The sequence below is a fragment of the Oncorhynchus keta genome, chromosome 7, assembly GCF_023373465.1.
Source record: "Oncorhynchus keta strain PuntledgeMale-10-30-2019 chromosome 7, Oket_V2, whole genome shotgun sequence".
NCBI classification, from domain to species: Eukaryota; Metazoa; Chordata; class Actinopteri; order Salmoniformes; family Salmonidae; genus Oncorhynchus; species Oncorhynchus keta.
Window position 1 is genome coordinate 31,157,858 of NC_068427.1, and position 20,130 is coordinate 31,177,987.

Below are 20,130 nucleotides of genomic sequence, written 5' to 3' on the forward strand. Positions count from 1 at the left end.
ACAGTTTGTGTAGAAGTTCTTCAATTGTGCAAACCCACAGTTTCATCAGATGGCTGGACTCAAGACGGTCCCGCAGGTGAAGAAGCCAGATGTGGAGGTTCTGGGCTGTCACGGTTACACATGGTCTGCGGTTGTGAGGCCGGTTGTACATACTGCCAAATTCTCTAAAATGGAGTTGGCTTATGGTAGAGAAATTGGCAAATTCTGTCAATAGCTCTGGTGGACATTCCATTACACAATGGGCTTGAGGGTCTAAAATCTCCTTAGTGAATCAATCTTTGAAAGACAGAACAAGACATGGATGAGGCATATTGTTTTAATGATTTACAAACAAACCATGTTTGACTGCAGCAGACATGAAATTGATGTTAAAGAATTTATCAAAGGTCCCATTTATAATGCACCTCAAGTGAACTTCAGTGCACTAAAAATGTTTTGTAAAAACAAAAAGGTGCATCAGTGAACTGGACAGTCAGGTCCTGGAATAACCCAAATCTAAATGTCATTACTGATTTTATTGGCAAAATAAAAGTTCTGTATAGAAGACCCATTTAACAAAATCTGAGGCACAGCGGTATCGTTTGTGTAGTTGGTATCTCAACTGATTTTGAGAAGGTGTAGGACTTTGGTCTATAATACAAATACTGGTCACTAACACTTGAATTAAGAAATATGCTTGGTAGAATAACAGGCTCAAACAGTTACAGAACACTTAAAATAGGAATTCTTAAAGAACAAAATACATTAATTAGATCAATACAGGACAAAATAAAGTACATTTACAATGTTGCACACAAAGGCGACATTCCAACGTTCCATTATTGTATGACAAACATTGCGCAGTAAATAAAGGCAAAAAAATATTTGGCAGGAAAATAACACTTGTTTGCTCTCCTTGAGGTTGGAAGATATGGCAAACAAGATCCTGCCTAGGCTGTATTACCAACCACGCAGCCAATGTCATATATTTGAATTTGTTCCCATTTCATAGACTGGATGAAGGAAAATGCAAATACTACAAATACTGAGAAATGTTAATATCCCTTTTCATGGTGTTTCATGTAGTGCATCATGTGTGGGATGTTCTCACAGTAGTATATATATATATATATGATTGACTGGTTGACTACATACATGTAGTCTTCATTGATTATCATGCACGTCTCAGCCACCTCCGGTTTGGTAAACCTGTTTTCAAACTGAGTGGCTGGTCCCAGAAGACGAGGCCACATTTCATCAGGATAGGAAGACCTACACATCTACAGTACTTCTCCCTTGTGCTTAACAGACCTACAACTCAATATAGGCACATATGGAATCTTGGTACCCACTCATCCTTGTAGGACGGAGGACACAGACAACTTATTGGCGACAAATCTGCCTGGCATCTAGGCAAACAACTAGATTAGAAACCCAGTATTGGGTCACATGGTCATTCTCTTGGTCATGTTAAATCAGCTGGTTCCTTGCTGAAGCATAAGCAGACCGGCCCTTTCATGGTACTGTTTCACCTTTGCTACAGCCACCTTTGCTGAGAGGTCCAGTGGTTTCTCAAAGAAGTTGACCAGCTGCTGTTCTGTGAGGAGCGAGGCCAGGATCTGAGCGTAGCTGACCGTCCACTCGCTCGAACTCTCAGACCGCTCGGAACTCTTCCTGGTCCCCTCCTGCCTCTCTCCATCTCCTTCTTTGGTGCTGAAGACAGGGTGGTCTTCTTGACTCCCCTCCCTGTGATCCTCCTCTACCTCGTCTCCGGCCCCGCCCTCGCTGCTGACCTCTGACCGGCTGCGGTGGCCGACCTCACCGATCTGCAGCACCAGGCTGGTCACTGTAGCGATGGCCTGAAAGAGCTCGTTCTCGTCTGGGTTGCCATGGAACATGCTGTAGAGGGTCTTACAAAACTGGATGAACTCCCTCTGTAGAAAGCAATACAAGTTTATTATACATTTGTTGTGACTTAATGACTGTTTATTGGGTCCCTGATTTAATTGCTTCCTTATGACTTTTTCCCCATTTTGTTACATTAGTGTTATTCCAAATGTTTTATTTTTATAATCCTCATCAATCTACACACATGCCCCATAATGAGGTTTAAACATTTTTGCAAATGTATTAAAAATAAACTGATATCACATTTACATAAGTATTTAGACCCTTTACTCAGTACTTCGTTGAAGCACCGTTGGCAGCGATTACAGCCTCAAGTCTTTTTGTGTATGACGCTACAAGTTTGGCACAGCTGTATTTGGGGAGTTTCTCCCATTCTTCTCTGCAGATCATCTCAAGCTCTGTCAGGTTGGATGGGGAGCGTCGCTGCAAATCTCTTTTCAGGTGTCTCCAGAGATGTCCGATCGGATTCAAATCCGGGCTCTGGCTGGGCCACTCAAGGACATACAGAGACTTGTCCCGAAGCCACTTCAGCATTGTCTTGGCTGTGTGCTTTGAGGCAACAGGACAACAACCCAGTCTGAGGTCCTGAGCACTCTGGAGCAGGTTTTCGTCAAGGATCTTTCTGTACTTTGCTCCGTTCAACTTTCCCTTGATCCGGGCAAGTCTCCTAGTTCCTGCTGCTAAAAAACATCCCCAGAGCATGGTGCCAGGTTTCCTCCAGATGTGGCGCTTGGCATTCAGGCCAAAGAGTTCCATCTTGGTTTCATCAGACCAGAGAATCTTGTTTCTCATGGTCTGAGAGTCCTTTAGGTGCCTTTTGCCAAACTCCAAGCGGGCTGTCATATGCCTTTTACTGAGGAGTCGCTTCTGTCTGGCCACTCTGACATAAAGGCCTGATTAGTGGAGTGCTGCAGAGATGGTTGTCCTTCTGGAAGGTTCTCCCATCTCCACAGAGGAACTCTGGATCTCTATCAGAGTGACCATCGGGTTCCTGGTCACCTCCCTGACCAAGGTCCTTCTCCCCCGACTGCTCAGTTTGGCCAGGTGGCCAGCTCTAGGAAGAGTCTGGTGGTTTCCAACTTCTTCTATTTAAGAATGATGATGGCTACTGTCTTCTTGGGGATCTTCAATGCTGCAGAGAAGTTTTGGTACCCATCCCCAGATATGTGCCTCGACACAATCATGTCTCTGAGCTTTACGGACAATTCCTTCGAGTTCATGACTTGGTTTTTGCTCTGACATGCACTGTCACCTGTGGGACCTTATATAGACAGGTGTGTACCTTTCCAAATCATGTCCAATCAATTGAATTTACCACAGGTGGGCTCCAATAAAGTTGTAGAAACATCTCTAAGGATGATCAAGGGAAACAGTATGCACCTGAGCTCAATTTCGAGTCTCATAGCAAAGGTTCTGAATACTTATGTAAATAAGGCATCTGTTTTTTATTTTTAATAAATGTGCAAAAATGTTTAAAATACTTTTTACTTTGTCATTATAGATTGCTGAGGGGAAAAAATATTTTATCTATTTTAGAATAAGGCTGTAATGTACCAAAATGTGGAAAAAGTCAAGGGGTCTGAATCCTTTCTGAATGCGCTGTATGTACCTGGTTCATTAGAGGTAGCGGTTTCTCCACATTCTTCTCCTGAGCCAGGTCCTTCAACATCTGCTTCAACTGCTCCTGATAGTCTCTGATCTCCTCCTCAACATGAACACACACAGGAGCTACATCAACGTGATCATCTGAACAGGACAGAGCTAGAAACGTGAACCTTGAACACTTGAAGCATGAAGTTACCATTCGGCATCTCTATATGGAGTGGTCTGGTAGTGGACAGCAGAGGGCTCTTCAGTGGAGGAGAGTCATCCTCACTCTCAGTCAGAGCTACAGGAGACAGTCGCATTACGATGAATGTTAATGGATCTCTAGTCAAAGATAGTTGCAAGTCCAGCTAAAGTACATGTCTTAAAGAGGATTAAAACACCGTAGGAAGGCTATGTGACTCACCTGGAGGTATGTGCAAACGATACAGAAGTCTGATCTTCTCATTCAGTTCCTCACAGTATAGTGTGTCTGATGCCGAGAGAGACACAGAATTGTCACCATTACAATTGATTAACATCTCCAACAGCCAGTCATTGGCTTTAAATCACAATGTGTGTCAGTTAGTGTTTATACTGTCTTTCTAAAGGATAGAGGACCACAGAGGGAGCCTTTCAGCTCTGTGAGTTTAAGAGGTGAATTTACATATTTTCTCGACTTCAGTCAATGTACTGTACACAGCAGTGGCAGCTCCTCCTAAAAGCCTTGGCTGCATATTGATTCCCATAAAACCCTGGTGGGCTGAATTCCAGATGCCCATGAAAGCATAATATGAAAGCACTCATATTACACACATTATCTCTTCAGGCATACACATACTCACTCTCCCTACCTCTTTTAAACACACACCGTCCCTCACACACACACAATATGTAAATTAGCTAAATCTGGTGCAACGCAACCCTTCTCACTTCTGAGACTTGTGTTTTGTTGTACATTGTCTCAGTTTCAAATAAACGTTTAAAATAAATACCCAGCCACCCGGCAAACTTTCTGAAGGTGATGAGTAAGTCTCTGTCCTGGTCCAGCAGTGTGAAGGTCCGGTGGGCCACGGTGTCAGTGTGGAGGCCACACAGCCAGGGAACCAGTAGCACGTACAGGCTTTTGAACTGGGCACGGTCCACTCTGTACTGCTCCACATAGGGCTGGCCTGGGTCATGGTGCTGGAGAGCCACAGTGGTGCTCCCATCACCCCAGTACAGGTTGATGAAGTGCTCTGTCTATAAGAGAAACAGACACAGATGTGTTGTTGTACAGTTGGACTATATGTGGAGGACGTTATCATCGTGCTCTGGCAATGCATTTCTTAGTGGTCCTGGGAAGATAAATAACGGTGTACTGAATTGAACTGAAGTACCTTGAAGAGATCGTAGACATCAGCCAGGTTTTCAGGGGAGAGAGAGACATCTGGGGTCACCACCCTGAGCTACACACAGAGAGAGGGGAAGGGTCAAGCAGTTTGGAGCGGAAATGTGTACGATTTCAACCTTTGGTCATGGTGTATTTCATGCATGCGTGTGACTGTTTGAGATGTGATATGAAAGACCCACAGCGTTCTCCTTGGTGATGTCCTCGTGTGCTTGGAGAACCTGGATCCGGTGTCTGCATCGCAACCGCTCTAATCGTCTCACCGTCAGGTCTCCAAATTTCTGACAAAACAGGACAGGGACACACAACGAGAACAAACATCAGTGCCACATTTTCACAACTACCCTCTGGTGGTGTGGAGGGAGTATTGCAGTGCTGTCTTACCTCATAGGAGTCAATGATGAGGTCTGTGATCAGGGTGTGTAGTTCTACAGTCGTGCTGCACTCCTCCTCCCCCCTCGGAGACGAGGGAGGGTGAGGGGCAGGTGGAGACGGATTCTCATCGTACTTCACGTGGTCCAGAAAGCTGCAGGCAGAGAAGTTTGTGTGAGAATGTAGACTATGCTCAGATGTGAACTGTGTGTAGACATGCATGCATTCCTCCATATGCAATACCCAGTGAGGATCATGAGGGCCTGGCCGTCATCTGCACTAGCACACAGTGCCGCAGCGTTCGCATCCAGCACAGCTAACCCTAGCTGGAAGATGGCTTTGATGCCGTGGAAGAAGAAGCAGTCTACCACACAGACGGCGCTGCGGAAGGGAAGCACACTGAGGAAGAGGGTGAGGAACCAGGACAGGGAGAGGGAAGAGAGGGGGGAGAGGTCGGGAATGTGCTCGGCCAGCTCGGGAAGACGCTCCTGGATCAGCTCTTCAAACACTGACTGGTCCACCTGAGCACCTGCAAACACAAGTGAAAATCTACATTAATATAGATAAACTCATGAACGTACACCTCTATAGAAGTACAGAACATATTTTATCATCCCATAGAGGGAAATGAATGGTCTCGTGGATGTATGCTCTATACACGTGTATACTCATGATGTCTTGACTTCCACACATGTGTGTGAGAATGACATGTTCTCATTGTGTAATGTCCCAGATAAGTGATCTTTTAAGACTTTATTTGAACCAGGAAGCCACATGGAGATGAAAAATCAATTTTCTAAGGAGAATAAGTAAACAACTAAAATTTCAAAGCAGAACAGAAGAGGAAATGACTTTGAATGAATTTCATATGTGCCAGAAATAAATAGTGGCACAAAGCACAGGAAATTAGCTTGTGTTTCAGCACACGCTTCACGCTGGCTAAAGAAAGCCTTGAGTTATTGTTGGCTCTGTTGAGGTTAGGGCAGAAAAACAGCCCTGACGGAGAAAAAACCCCACATTCAAATCACCTAAACACCAGACCGGCTACTATTAGACCTACTAACGTTTGATCTGCTATGACTTTGATAGTTCTATTTTTAGTATTTCATCTAATGTACAGTACTAGCTATAATGTCAGTAAAAGTGGAAGTAGATGAACCATCGCTGTAGTAATAGCAATGTAGTAACAATAGCAGTGGTAAACCTATGCAGGTCAGTTTGACCTCTCACCTATGACTCTGCGGTTGAAATAGTCAGGCAGCATTCTCTCACACACAGCCACCAGCAGCCAGAAGGCCTCCTCCTCTTTAGTGTACAGCAGCAGCACAGATGCCAGGATATTCATTGACTAGGAAGAATGATAGGCAGTCAGTTATACTCTACCTGCACTGTATACACATTGTGACATAGGTTACTGTATGGTAGTGGATACCTTACCTGGCAGTAACCAATCTTGGGGTTGCGGTGGGCATATGCGGTGAGGACACGGCGTAGGGCAGCGATGCCCGTGACGTTCTGGAAGGCGGGGTGGTCGGGCAGCGAGCGGTGCAGATCTCTCTCGATCTCCTCCGTGGCGAGGCTGCTGTGCCCTATAGACTCCGTCACCAGCCCCGAGTAGTAGTCTGGGTGGGAAGCCAACTCTGACGATGAGTCTGTATTTCCAGGGAGAATGGTGTCGGTGTTACACAGCAACAGCATATAAGCACTTACATGTACATAAAGGCCTGGTTGGAAAACATCCCCTAGGCCCTAACCCTTCTCTTTTGTTCCTACCCGTAAGTGTTTGCAGATCTGAAAGGAATGGATAAGTTACCTATCTGGTTCCTTCAGATCTGGAAACACCAAAAAGATAGGGGTTACTTTGGGACAAGGCTTGTTTGGAGCTCTTGCCCTTTGTTGACTCCCCATGGAGGATGTGATGCATTTAGAACATTGACAGGGAGTAAACAGGTGACTGGGGATAGTTTGACATGGGGGCAAAGAAAACAGTCTGTTCAGGTCCATCACAGTGGAGTGGAGCCAGTCTGCTGCCAGTCTGTTTCTGGTGCAGTCTGTGCAGTGTGTTCACACAGGCCTAATTGCTTGTTTTCATTGGAGATGAGGTCACATGCTATTTGTATGCCCACTAAATCCTGCTGATCTGGATTCCATATGACATCAACTCTGACATTAACAGAATAAAGCAAAGCAGGATCCATGAGAATAGACTACAAAGTTGCATCAAGACTTCTGGTTTTGAAAAAAGGGAACTGCTTGCCTGCTAAAAGCCCCTCCCCAAACTCTAAGATAAAATGGGACATACCATAAATGCTAGGCATTGTACATAGGAACGGAACTGAAAGCAGGCAGTCGAGCAGAACACAGAACAGTACTCGCTCTCCCTCCTTTGAGGATATACAGATATCTACCCTAAAGATAACCCCACCCTTAAATACAGTACCAGTCAAAAGTTTGGATACACCTACTCATTCAAGGGTTTTTCTTTATTGTTACTATTTTCTAGTTTTGATGGACACCAAAAACAGTATTTTAAAAAATCTAAATATGTTTTATAGTTGAGATACTTCAAAGTAGCCACCCTTTGGCTTCATGAGAACTTGATACTTTTCGCATTCTCCCAACCAGCTTCATGAGGTAGTCACCAGGAATGCATTTCAAATAACAGGTGTGTCCATCTAAGATATGAAGGTCAGTCAATTTGGAAAATTTCATGAACTTTGAAAGTTTCTTCAAGTGCAGTCACAAAAACCATCAAGCGCTATGATGAAACTGGCTCTCATGAGGACCGCCACAGGAAAAGAAGGCCCAGAGTTAGAGCGTCTGCTAAATGACTTAAATGTAATGTAATGTAAATGTAAACTGTACCTCAGATTGCAGCCAAAAATAAATGCTTCACAGAGTTAAATTAAGAGACACATATCAACATCAACTGTTCATAGGAGACTGCGTGAATCAGGCCTTCATGGTTGAATTACTGCAAGAAAAACACTACTAAAGGACTCCAATAAGAAGAAGAGACTTGCTTGGGCCAAGAAACACGAGCAATGGACATGAGACCGGTTCCAACCATTGTGTCTTTGTGAGATGCTGAGTAGGTGAATGGATGATCTCCGCATGTGTGGTTCCCACAGTGAAGCATGGAGGAGAAGGTACACTGTCTGTAATTTACTTAAAGTTCAAGGCACACTGAACCAGCCTGGCTACCACAGCATTCTGCAGCGATACGCCATCCCATCTGGTTTGCGCTAAGTGGGACTATCATTTGTTTTTCAACAGGACAACGACCCAAAACACACCTCCAGGCTGTGTCAGGGCTATTTGACCAAGGAGAGTGATGAAGTGCTGCATCAGATGACCTGGCCTCCACAATCACTCGACCTCATCCCAATTGAGACGGTTCGGGGGCGAGTTGGACTGGAGAGTGAAGGAAAAGCAGCCAACAAGTGCTCAGCATATATGAGAACTCCTCCAAGACTGTTGGAAAAGCATTCCAGGTGAAGCTGGTTGAGAGAATGCCAAGAGTGTGCAAAGCTGTCATCAAGGAAAAGGGTGGCTACGTTGAAGAATCTCAAATATAAAATATATTTGTATTTGTTTAACACTTTTTTGGTTACTACATGATTCCATATGTGTTATTTCATAGTTTTGATGTCTTCACTATAAATTCTACAACGTAGAAAATAGTACAAATAAAGAAAAAACCCTTGAATGAGTAGGTGTGTGTCACGACTTCCGCCGAAGTTGGTCCCTCTCCTTGTTTGGGTGGCGTTCGGCGGTCGACGTCACCAGCTTTCTAGTCACCACCGATCCATGTTTCATTTTCGTTTAATTTTGTCTTCATTATACTCACCTGGTTTCCATTCCATAATCAGTGTTCCTTATTTAACCCTCTGGCTTCCCCTGTTGTTTTGTGCGTGATTGTTTTTGTCAAGTGGTTCCGTGTACGTGATCTAGATTGTTTATATTTATCCTTGTTGGATTAGTGTTGAATTTGAGTAAATATCGTGGCTTTACTCATACCTGTGTCCTGCGCCTGACTCCGCCTTATTCCATTCACCTAGAACATTGACAGTGTGTGCAAACTTTTGACTGGTACTGTATATTTGACCTGTTGTTATAGCAACCAATGACCTCAGACTCCTCCACCGCTCACCAGAGAAGGTCATCCATAGCTCTCCCCGTAGCGACTCTGGTATTCCCATGGCAACCAGCTTCTGGATCTTCTCTGTGCGGAACATGTGGACACCTCGACCATACGCAGAGAAGTGGTCATCCCACAGACGCTCTTTCACCTGCTCCATGGTCTACAGGACACACAGGACACACACACCCTTGAGCAAACAGAATATTGTAGTACTGTAAGCACATTCTCAACAATAGCCTTGGGAGGTAAAGTTGCCCTGTGTGCCAGTCAGGGGGAGAACAGGGATCAATATATGTTTAAATAATGAAAGAGGTGTAACAGAATCACAACCTCATCCCAGAACTACCACTATATCACATATACCATACCCTGGTCTGTTTCTGAAGTTTAGTTGCCACTTTTGGTTAAAGCAACTCCTTTGTTGTTGTCATGCCAAACATTTAGAATTCTAATTTAGTCTAACAAATATTTAGCATGACAACAACAAAGGAGTTGCTTAAAACAGAAACAGGCAACCAATGTTAAATGTCAAGCCTAGACACATTGGCCAATGTGGCCCTGCTATCCCTGCAGCCACCATTATTATGGTATCTGCTATGTAAACATCATAATAACGGAGGCTCCAGCCATATCAGGGTTGTGGCCGACGGTGCACTAGTTTCCATACTCACAGCCGTGCTATTGTTGAGGTCAGGTTGAGAGTGGTGGTAGTATGCCATCAGAGCCTCTGTATTCACTGTGTGACGTAGTGCTCTCTCCTCGATCTCCTCCCCGTCACAGTACATGGTGTCATAGTAGAAGGTATAGTAGGGAGACGAGGACGTCTGGAGCACCCAAACACCAGAATTTGTCAAATATACACAATGAATGACTAACTTGTGTGTAAAAATACTAGCAGTAATCATATATGTCCTTGCAGTGCAGTTGCATTCTGCTTCTTGGACTAGGCCTGTTGGGCATCACCATGAGATATGATGTGTGTAATAGACAACAGGCATTTATGGGCTGGTAGTATTGCTGTAGCATACCAGAGATTTCTTGCTGTGGAACATGGAGTGTTTCCATTGCAGGGCTCTGAGCCGTGACATCAGACTATCCACCAGGCTGTCTCTGTCCTGCAGCTCGATCAGCTGGAAGGCCTTCTTACTCCTCACACTAACGATCACTGGGTTGGGCAGCAGGCTGGTGCTCTCAGCCTTCTCTATGGAGATCACCTGGCAGCACAGGAAGAGACAGAGGTAAAAAGTCAAGAACCAAGGAAATGTTGGTAGTATGGTACAGTAAGGAAAAATATGATATGGTAAAATGGTATTAACACAGTAATAAACTTTGAATAACTTGTTTATGTATGCAAGAGCCATACATCTCTATACACGACTCTGGTGTATAGCAACTAATGTAGTTAACCATGGTAAAGCTAAAGGTGTAAGCTTGAACACTTCCAACAACACTTATACACTGTAAACAGTGGTAAGCCAGCAGAGTCAACTGCAGTATGATACGATGGATACCTCTGAAAGGGGGATGAGCAGGCTGCAGTGGCCCTCCTCTCGACTGGCGAAACATAGGTAGCTGTCGGTGGTGTAGAGTGTTCCAGCTGTGTGGCAGCGGGCATGGGGCGTCCACACTGAACACAGAGCCACCTCCTGGAGACACTCGGCCCGCGGTAGCCGGAAAAGAGCCAGGACGTACGCCCTCAATGCCTGCTCCTCCAGAACCCTGAGGGGAAAGGGGAAGACTTAGAGTGTGACACTCGTAGAAAGTTAATTAGCTGACAGGGGGATGAGTTAGACTAACACAGACAGAGATCTGTTTTGTAGAAAATGAGTGACAGTTAGGAATTCTCCTCCAGGATAGAGAGAGAGAGTAAAAGAGGGACTGAGGGTGAATCCTCATGGCCTCGTTACCTTTAGTGACTCAGACATTTCTGACTGACAGCTATGATAAGGAAAACTTATAAAGAATCCAGATACACTCCGATACAGGCAGACTATTTTGGTCACTGCAATTTAGGTCAGATAATTTTTCACTTCCTGTTATGGTGATGAGGAATTTACAGTATGCTGAATGATGGGGGAGGGACAAAAATATCACCCACTTGGCAAGTGTTGCATGTGTCGAAGTTACCAAATAAATAATACAACTAAACGGTCTGTTACACTCATAGAAATATATAACTGAATGCTTTAGCTCAGCTCTAAAGTACAATTTTACCACTGAAAACTGTCATTTTACACACAAAACCTGAAATTGAAAATGTTGGTGAATGGTGAATGTACTACAGGTGGAACTAAAACACACACATTCAGTCACACTATGATGCAAGGTTATACAGAGGATGGTAGAAAACTAGAGGGAAGTAAATTTGTCAAGATATATCAGGGATTTTCAGGAAGTGCTTTATGAGGTTTCTTTTGACCAAAGCAGATAACAATGAGACAAACTTATTAAACTACTGTTATCAAACTATTTAATCAGGAAAGCAACCGATCAATCAGATTGCTGACCCCAATCCAATCCTCTCAGAACTGTGAGGCAAGTCAACAAAGAACAGATAATATGAATCTGAACAAACCAAATGACACACCCACAAAAAATCCCCTGCCCTCCTTTACACTACAATACAACTTCATCTAACTTAATCTGCGTTGCCCTCTGACCTCTTGGTGATGTTGGAGGACTGCTGGAGGACTTGATCCAGTTCTAGACCTCCGCTGTCCAGCAGGCGTCGCAGTGCGATGTCAGCCAGCTGACCCATGACCCCGAACGCCTCATCCAGGCTCAGGAACATAGAGAAGTCCCGCTGGCGCCGCCGCGTTGTCACACGCACCATGTCCGTCATGAGGCCAGTGGAGACCTGCTCCAGCCTCGTCACCTCCACCCACGGGATCACAAACTTCACTGAGGGAGAGAGAAGTGGTCAAAGGTCAGGGGTTAGGTTTAGAAGACACTGTACACTGAAGAGATTTCAATGGTTAAAGAGATTGAACAGGATCTTCAGCACTTAAAAATGTGTAAGATATTGTAGAAATTGGAATTCTTAAATATATTGTACAAATTGGAATTTGTAACAGATAATACCCATTTGTATTTTATTTTTGTAGGACGTTACATATCATACGAAATCAATGACATTGTACACAATTATGCACAATTTTCAGGGACATGTTTTTTCTCGAGGGCTACTTTCAAAACTACTGGCTGAAGTTATACAAAACCTCTGCAGCATCACTTTAACTAAAAAGGCACAATGTTTACTGTGGAAAGTATGTCACAGTTCACAAGACATATAAAGGGCTTGTCATCTTTACAACTGGAAAACAGAGGTTAGAGTTTCTAATTAACAGACACAACCAGTTCAGACTAAGGGGATAGACCTTCCTTTCCCAGCAGGAAGGAGTAGAAGGCCATGTGGTTGATGCTGAGGTAGAGCCAGCCATGCCGGGGAACGCGTCCCTTCCAGCAGCAGCAGGAGTAGGTGGTGACCAGCTTCTCTGAGGAGGGCAGGCCGAAACGCAGCTCAAACTTCAGCAGTACCTCCCGGAACTTCTCTGGGTCCTCCTCTTGAGCCGCCTGCTTCCCCCTCACCTCCTCTGCTATCAGACCCTGGGGGAGAAAGAGAAATAAATGGGCAGTGAAAGAAAGAAAAAGAGGAAGAGAAACAAAAATGCAAAACAGGGTGAGACCAAGATACACAGAAATAGAAAAGAAAGTCAAGAAGAGACAACATTTGAGAGTCAGAGTAAGTTGAACACAGTAGTTGTTGATAGTAGACCTACATAGTATTTACAGAGTATCACAGGTATATAGTTAATCTTATTCTAATAGTACAGTACCTTGACTTTCCCTTTGACGAAGCTGGCGACATCCTCCTTGTTCTCAAATACTGAGAGAGAGTGGAGTAGATTCTGGACCAGCCAGTCCCAATGCCTGTTCATGTCCTCAACAGCAGCACCTGTATAACAACAGACACACGCGCACACATCAGAGAAATAGATACAGAGAGAGATCCAGAGAAAGAGAGTAGAAGCAGGGACCTACCGACCGACAAATATGAGCATCGGCGAGAGGAAAAGGAGAGACATTTCTCAGAGCTTACCACAAGCTATAGTCCAGCTGACCTGTGACCCAGGCACCTGTAGCAGGATACGGAATGGTGTGACCCGGGCGTTGGAGTCCAGCACTGTGTCCAGAGCCCCCACCAGAAGACCTGGACAGACCAGAGCAGTCAGAAACAGAAAAAGACCAGAAATTACTGAGAAATACCATCTGACAATGACACACATATCAATGAGCTCATTGACACATGGGAGAGAGGCAACATTATACCAACCCATATGAACGGTTATATCATAAGGCAATATCGTAAGGCAATTGTACTAAGCTCATAAGGCATTTTCTACAATACTCAATGGTTATCATTAGTTGGACAGCAGGAAGTTTTACAGATTGTGCCTTTAAGCAGATGGGGCACAACGGCACCTATTGGACATACTGCCAGAAAGCTAAAGGCATTATCATGTGTATAACAGACTCAGACATTCCACAGTGAGCACTGGATGCCAGCCTTGAGGCATTACAAAAGTGATTGGACATAAACTGGTACCACTAATGGTCACGAACAGTCTCATAATGGCCACATTATGTGAGAACATAACATAGAACATAAAAGCTATTAAGGAGGTTCAACATAAGTATTGTTATCCTCTGTTTGTCACTACATTGGTCCACTAGAATCATATTGTCACAGTATTGGAATCGAGACCCCTCCCTCTCCACAAATCCTCCACATGTGAAGCCCCAAAGCCATGGCATAAAAACTACAAACTTAAGCGAGTCCCTAACATCCCAAACTCATTTGTATTTATTAGGTGTTGAGAAGGCTAAATTAAACCTGGAACAACCTCCTCCACCCCACCAGTCATCACCTTAAAGGAACCAGATACACTCTCTAATATCCTGAGGTACCATAACAGAGCCAAGACTCATCATCATCGTATCTCTTTAACTCCACCACTAATCAGGATCATGATTTTCCACTGAGGCCAAAGCCACCAAACACTAGTCCCTCTTGTCTAATTTTAATCCTGTCTTTCCTTTGCTAAGCACAGCCATTTTCAACAGAATGGAGCATTTAGGGAGAGCTGGGAAAAACAGTCCCATCAAAGTGCAGGTAACAGTCAGCTGCAGCACATGGCCTCAGCTACAATAAAAAACATGCGTTTGCAAGAACAGTCTGTTAATGATTTGACAAATAAAATATGTCATAAGCACACAGCAGGCAAGACAAGGCATTCGGCTTACTACTTTCATTCGGCTACAGTCTGGTCGCTGTGAGATCACTATCTACTGTTTGGCATTCCCACCCCCACCCAACCGCTCCGCCACAAAAGAGGAGAGGGATGGAAGACAAACTGAACACCAGACAAATAACTCTCTCCTGGAGCACTGCCCATCCCAGACCACACCACAACTATTAAGCTCTGCCTGTCTGCCGCTCTGAACCATTGTACCCTGGCAACGCAAACCTATTCGTCACCTAACCGCTTACTTCACAGTGCTTACATTGTAAAATGTAAGCACTGTAAATCATGTATTTTGTTTGGCTTATATTGTTTGTATGTCTGTGGACAATGGACATGTACAGTGTGCTCAGAGGTCGAGAAAGGAAACCTTAAATGTCCCTCACAGGAAAGTGTTCTTTGTGCAATAGGAAGCAGAAGTTATTTTAGCTAGTGACAGAGTACTAGACGTTGCAGATGTTTCAGTGCTGCTCAATACCCTTTTTATGTTTTATCTTAATCAAATTATGGATATAAAAAAAATTCAATTGATATTGTACTTGTTCTTCTCTTCCCATAACAAAAGTAGGGTGTGGTTTTGTAAGATCCAAAAACTAGGGCTTCTTCTGACCTTTCGTCCCACAGATGAATCGACCTGGCCCGGGTATCCTGGAAGGATATTGACCTCATCCCGTCAGTCAAGGATGCCTGGTCATTCTTTAAAAATGATTTCCTCACCATCTCAGATAAGCATGCCCCGTTCAAAAAATGCAGAACGAAGAACTGATATAGCCCTTGGTTCACTCCAGACCTGACTGCCCTTGACCAGCACAAAAACATCCTGTGACGGACTGCCATAGCATCGAATTGTCCCCACGATATGCAACTGTTCAGGGAAGTCAGGAACCAATACACGCAGTCAGTCAGGAAAGCAAAGGCTAGCTTTTTCAAGCAGAAATTCACATCCTGTAGCTCTAACTCCAAAACGTTTTGGGACACTGTAAAGTCAATGGAGAACAAGAGCACCTCCTCCCAGCTGCCCACTGTTTTGAGGCTAGGTAACACGGTCACCACTGATAAATCCATGATAATCGAAAATTTCAACAAGCATTTCTCAACGGCTGGCCATGCCTTCCTCCTGGCTACTCCAACCAACCCCCGCAGCTACTTGCCCAAGCCTCCCCAGCTACTCCTTCACCCATATCCAGACAGCAGATGTTCTGAAAGAGCTGCAAAACCTGGACCAGTACAAATCAGCTGGGCTAGACAATCTGGACCCTCTCTTTCTAAAACTATCCGCCGCCACTGTTGCAACTCCTATTACCAGCCTGTTCAACCTCTCTTTCGTATCGTCCGAGATCCCTAAAGATTAGAAAGCTGCTGCGGTCATCCCCCTCTTCAAAGGGGGTGACACCCTAGACACAAACTGTTACAGACCTATATCCATCCTGCCCTGCCTATCTAAAGTCTTCAAAAGCCAAGTTAATAAACAGATCACTGACCATTTCAAGTCCCACCGTACCTTCTCCACTGTGCAATCCGGCTTCCGAGACGGTCACGGGTGCACCTCAGCCACGTTCAAGGTACTAAACGATATCATAACCGCCATCGATAAAAGACCGTACTGTGCAGCAGTCTTCATTGACCTGGCCAAGGCTTTCGACTCTGTCAATCACCCTATTCTTATCGGCAGACTCAATAGCCTTGGTTTTTCTGACGACTGCCTCGCCTGGTTCACCAACTACTTTGCAGACAGAGTTCAGTGTGTCAAATCGGAGGGCATGTTGTCCGGATCTCTGGCGGTCTCTATGGGGGTACCGCAGGGTTCAATTCTCGGTCCGATTCTTTTCTCTGTATATATCAACGATGTCGCTCTTGCTGCGGGCGATTCCCTGATCCACCTCTACGCAGACGACACCATTCTGTATACTGCTGGCCCTTCCTTGGACACTGTGCTAACTAACCTCCAAACGAGCTTCAATGCCATACAACACTCCTTCCATGGCCTCCAACTGCTCTTAAACGCTAGTAAAACCAAATGCATGCTTTTCAACCGTTCGCTGCCCGCACCCGCCCGCCCGATTAGCATCACCACCCTGTAAACTCTCCTTCCAGACTCATATTAATCATCTCCAATCCAAAATCAAATCTAGAATTGGCTTTCTATTTCGCAACAAAGCCTCCTTCACTCATGCCGCCAAACTTACCCTAGTAAAACTGACTATGCTACCGATCCCCGACTTCGGCGATGTCATCTACAAAATAGCTTCCAACACTCTACTCTGCAAACTGGATGCAGTCTATCACAGTGCCATCCGTTTTGTTACCAAATCACCTTATACCCCCCACCACTGCGACCTGTATGCTCTCGTCGGCTGGCCCTCGCTACATAATCGTCGCTAGACCCACTGGCTCCAGGTCATCTATAAGTCTATGCTAGGTAAAGCTCCGCCTTATCTCAGTTCACGATAACAACACCCACCCGTAGCACACGTTCCAGCAGGTGTATCTCACTAATCATCCCCAAATCCAACGCCTTTCCTTCCAGTTCTCTGCTGCCAGTGACTGGAACGAAGTTGGAGACTTTTATATCCCTCGCCAACTTTAAACATCAACTATCTGAGCAGCTAACTGATCACTGCAGCTGTACATAGTCCATCTGTAAATAGCCCACCCAATCTACCTACCTCATCCCCATACTGTTTTTATTTTATTTACTTTTCTGCTCTTTTGCACACCAGTATCTCTACTTGCACATCATCATCCGCTCATTTATCACTCCAGTGTTAATCTGTTAAATTGTAATTATTCGCTCCTATGGCCTATTTATTGCCTACCTCCTCATGCCTTTCGCACACACTGTATATAGATCTATATATCTTTTTTCTACTGTGTCATTGACTTGTTTGTGTTATTGGCTTGTTTGTTTCCTCCATGTGTAACTCTGTGTTGTTGTCTGTGTCACACTGCTTTGCTTTATCTTGGCCAGGTCGCAGTTGCAAATGAGAACTTGTTCTCAACTAGCCTACCTGGTTAAATAAAGGTGAATTATATTTGGAAACCATGGCAACAAACAAATACTCTAAACTCTTGCCAGGAAATGTTTTAATTGTTTTTACGAGATGATACTCCCTATCCTCTCCTGTGCCTGATGTATACAGTTCTATCTTAAAGTGAAAATCCCAATGAAGATTACACAAAAACAAGACCAGGTGACACCTGGTATGGAATGGACACAAACGTGTATGGAATTGTAAAGAACATATGAAGACCTGAAAGAAAATACTATCCAAAAAACAAGTGATATGTTAACAAGTTGCCTGTTATTGCTCCAAGGCTTCATGGCACATATTATTTTAAGTTACAAAGAAAACATTGTTTTGATAATCCCAAATATGGGGAAAACACTTGTTTCCAAGCTTTGTAAAACCCGGATCCTACACTGTAGCCAAGGCTATTGCAAGTTGCAACATACGGTCGCTGCAATTCAACCAATAATTGTCTTTCGACATTATGCTCGGAGACATGCTGGGAGACACTCTGGAATATATACTCCCAGCACAATATCAACCAAAAAAATATTGGTTGAATCGCAGTTATTTGCAACATTGTTTATAAATTAGTTGTTACTGTGTTACGTAGTGTAGACTGGTGTGTCCAAGTGGTAATATAGGCTACTAAAGCTGCTAAAATCAGCCGAAAAGACAGTTAGATGAATGGGAGTAGCTGGCGTATTACCTGTAAATTTTCCCCCTGAATCCCCATGTCCTCTTCGGCGCTGCAAAATGAAGAAATCGTTAGATTTTTCGGTAACCCAAAGCTTCAGCGCGTTTTTCAGCAAAACTTCCTCTGGATTCAACCACATTCTTTTAAAGGAAGAGATTGAAAAAGAGAATAGAACGAAAACAAAATAACGCAGATCGTCGTTGCTGTTGATAGCATGCACACTTCTTCATTAGTTCCAAGCACAATAGAAAAATAAAAGATTTTCAGAATCATCCATGACTGATCTCAAGCGCTGCCCGAGAACGCAAGCGTCTTCTGTTGATATTTTCTCTCACCCTCCCGATCGCAACTGTACAAGTACTCCTCACAGTGAGAATCTCATTTCCGCATTCAACCTTTCCTTCCCATATTTCCGGCGAAAGCGAGGAAGTTTAATTTCACTGGCCCTTTGTGATTGGTTATAATGGCTAGTATTAATCTAAACAGTTTACCATACAAAACTCAATCTGGCAATATAATTGGATTGTAAACACACTGTTTGTTTGTCCATAGTAAATGGGTTTAGTCATGTGCAATATGCTGTCTGTCTGGTGTGCACAAATAAATCAGAAGATGAATGTTGACATCTATTGTATCAATTCTGCATTATACTTACAATGACTTATTATCATTACTACTATGCATGTCAGTTAGATGACCTAGTAACCTACTGTCAAAAGCAACTGAACCCCCCTCACATTAAATTGAATAATGTGTGTATATACAGATTTTAGATTTTTAGATGCATTCTCTTTGTCTTATAGTTTACAATTTAATAGTTTTTGATCATACCATATATTAATTTAGTGACAAATCAATGCAATGACGGTGAAGTACCCATATAGTCTATAAAATTTACAGAATGTTCTATATGGAAGTAGCAATATAGCCTTAGCCTTCTTCTGTGGTAAAATAGTGGTTGCAACATGCATGCTGGGCATAATCAACTAAAATAATTTCTATGATTTATGTTATAAACTATGGTGAGAATTAACACACATCAGTAATGCTCAGAGTTGTCAAAGGACCCTATTATAAGATACTTGTTTTTAGAGCAACCATATCATTGATCAGTGAAATTCATAAATTCATTGTAACGGCTCTTGTCGAAAGGAGTGGACCAAAGCACAGCGTGGAAAGTGTTCATGATTTTTAATTTTCAAAAAACACTCAAACAAAATAACCAAAGTGAAAACAAAAGTACACAGTTCTGTCCGGTACGGACACTAAACAGAAAACAAGATCCCACAAAACCCAAAAGAAAAATGACAAACCCAACCAACGAACATCAAAAGTCGTGCTATAAATTCACAGACAACACAAAGATTCCTCTGTCTACCCAAGGATGTCAGAGGACAAAAATCAGTTAACCACCTAACTGAGGAACTCAAATTTAACCTTGCGCAATACCCTAGATGCAGTTGCACCCCTAAAAAACAAAAACATGTCTCATAAGAAACTAGCTCCCTGGTATACAGAAAATACCCGAGCTCTGCAGCAAGCTTGCAGAAAATTGGAACGGAAATGGCGCCACACCAAACTGGAAGTCTTCCGACTAGCTTGGAAAGTCAGTACTGTGCAGTATCGAAGAGCCCTTACTGCTGCTGATCATCCTATTTTTCCAACTTAATTGAGGAAAATAAGAACAATCTGAAATGTATTTTTGATACTGTCGCAAAGCTAACTAAAAAGCAGCATTCCCCAAG

At 43.7% G+C, this 20,130-nt stretch overlaps 1 protein-coding gene across 2 annotated transcripts; it reads right to left on the reverse strand.

Annotated features, from left to right (window-relative positions):
- Positions 1-300: 300 nt before the first annotated feature.
- LOC118386301 (TBC1 domain family member 8-like) lies at positions 301-18,774 on the reverse strand. Of its 2 annotated transcripts, none has more exons than XM_035773947.2 (20): positions 18,398-18,773; positions 13,477-13,587; positions 13,214-13,332; positions 12,755-12,983; positions 12,038-12,278; positions 10,889-11,096; positions 10,406-10,591; positions 10,049-10,201; positions 9,387-9,537; positions 6,671-6,885; positions 6,464-6,581; positions 5,477-5,762; positions 5,246-5,387; positions 5,044-5,142; positions 4,851-4,919; positions 4,467-4,713; positions 3,899-3,964; positions 3,689-3,775; positions 3,497-3,615; positions 301-1,913 (listed from the first exon to the last, which is right to left on the reverse strand). In XM_035773947.2, the coding sequence occupies exons 1-20, from the start codon at positions 18,522-18,524 to the stop codon at positions 1,455-1,457; spliced, it is 3,432 nt and encodes a 1,143-aa protein (XP_035629840.1). In that variant the 5' UTR covers positions 18,525-18,773; the 3' UTR covers positions 301-1,454. The 2 variants fall into 2 exon arrangements, with proteins under 2 accessions (XP_035629840.1, XP_035629841.1); XM_035773948.2 differs by having other exon boundaries at positions 1,755-1,913; positions 3,497-3,592; positions 18,398-18,774.
- Positions 18,775-20,130: the final 1,356 nt, after the last annotated feature.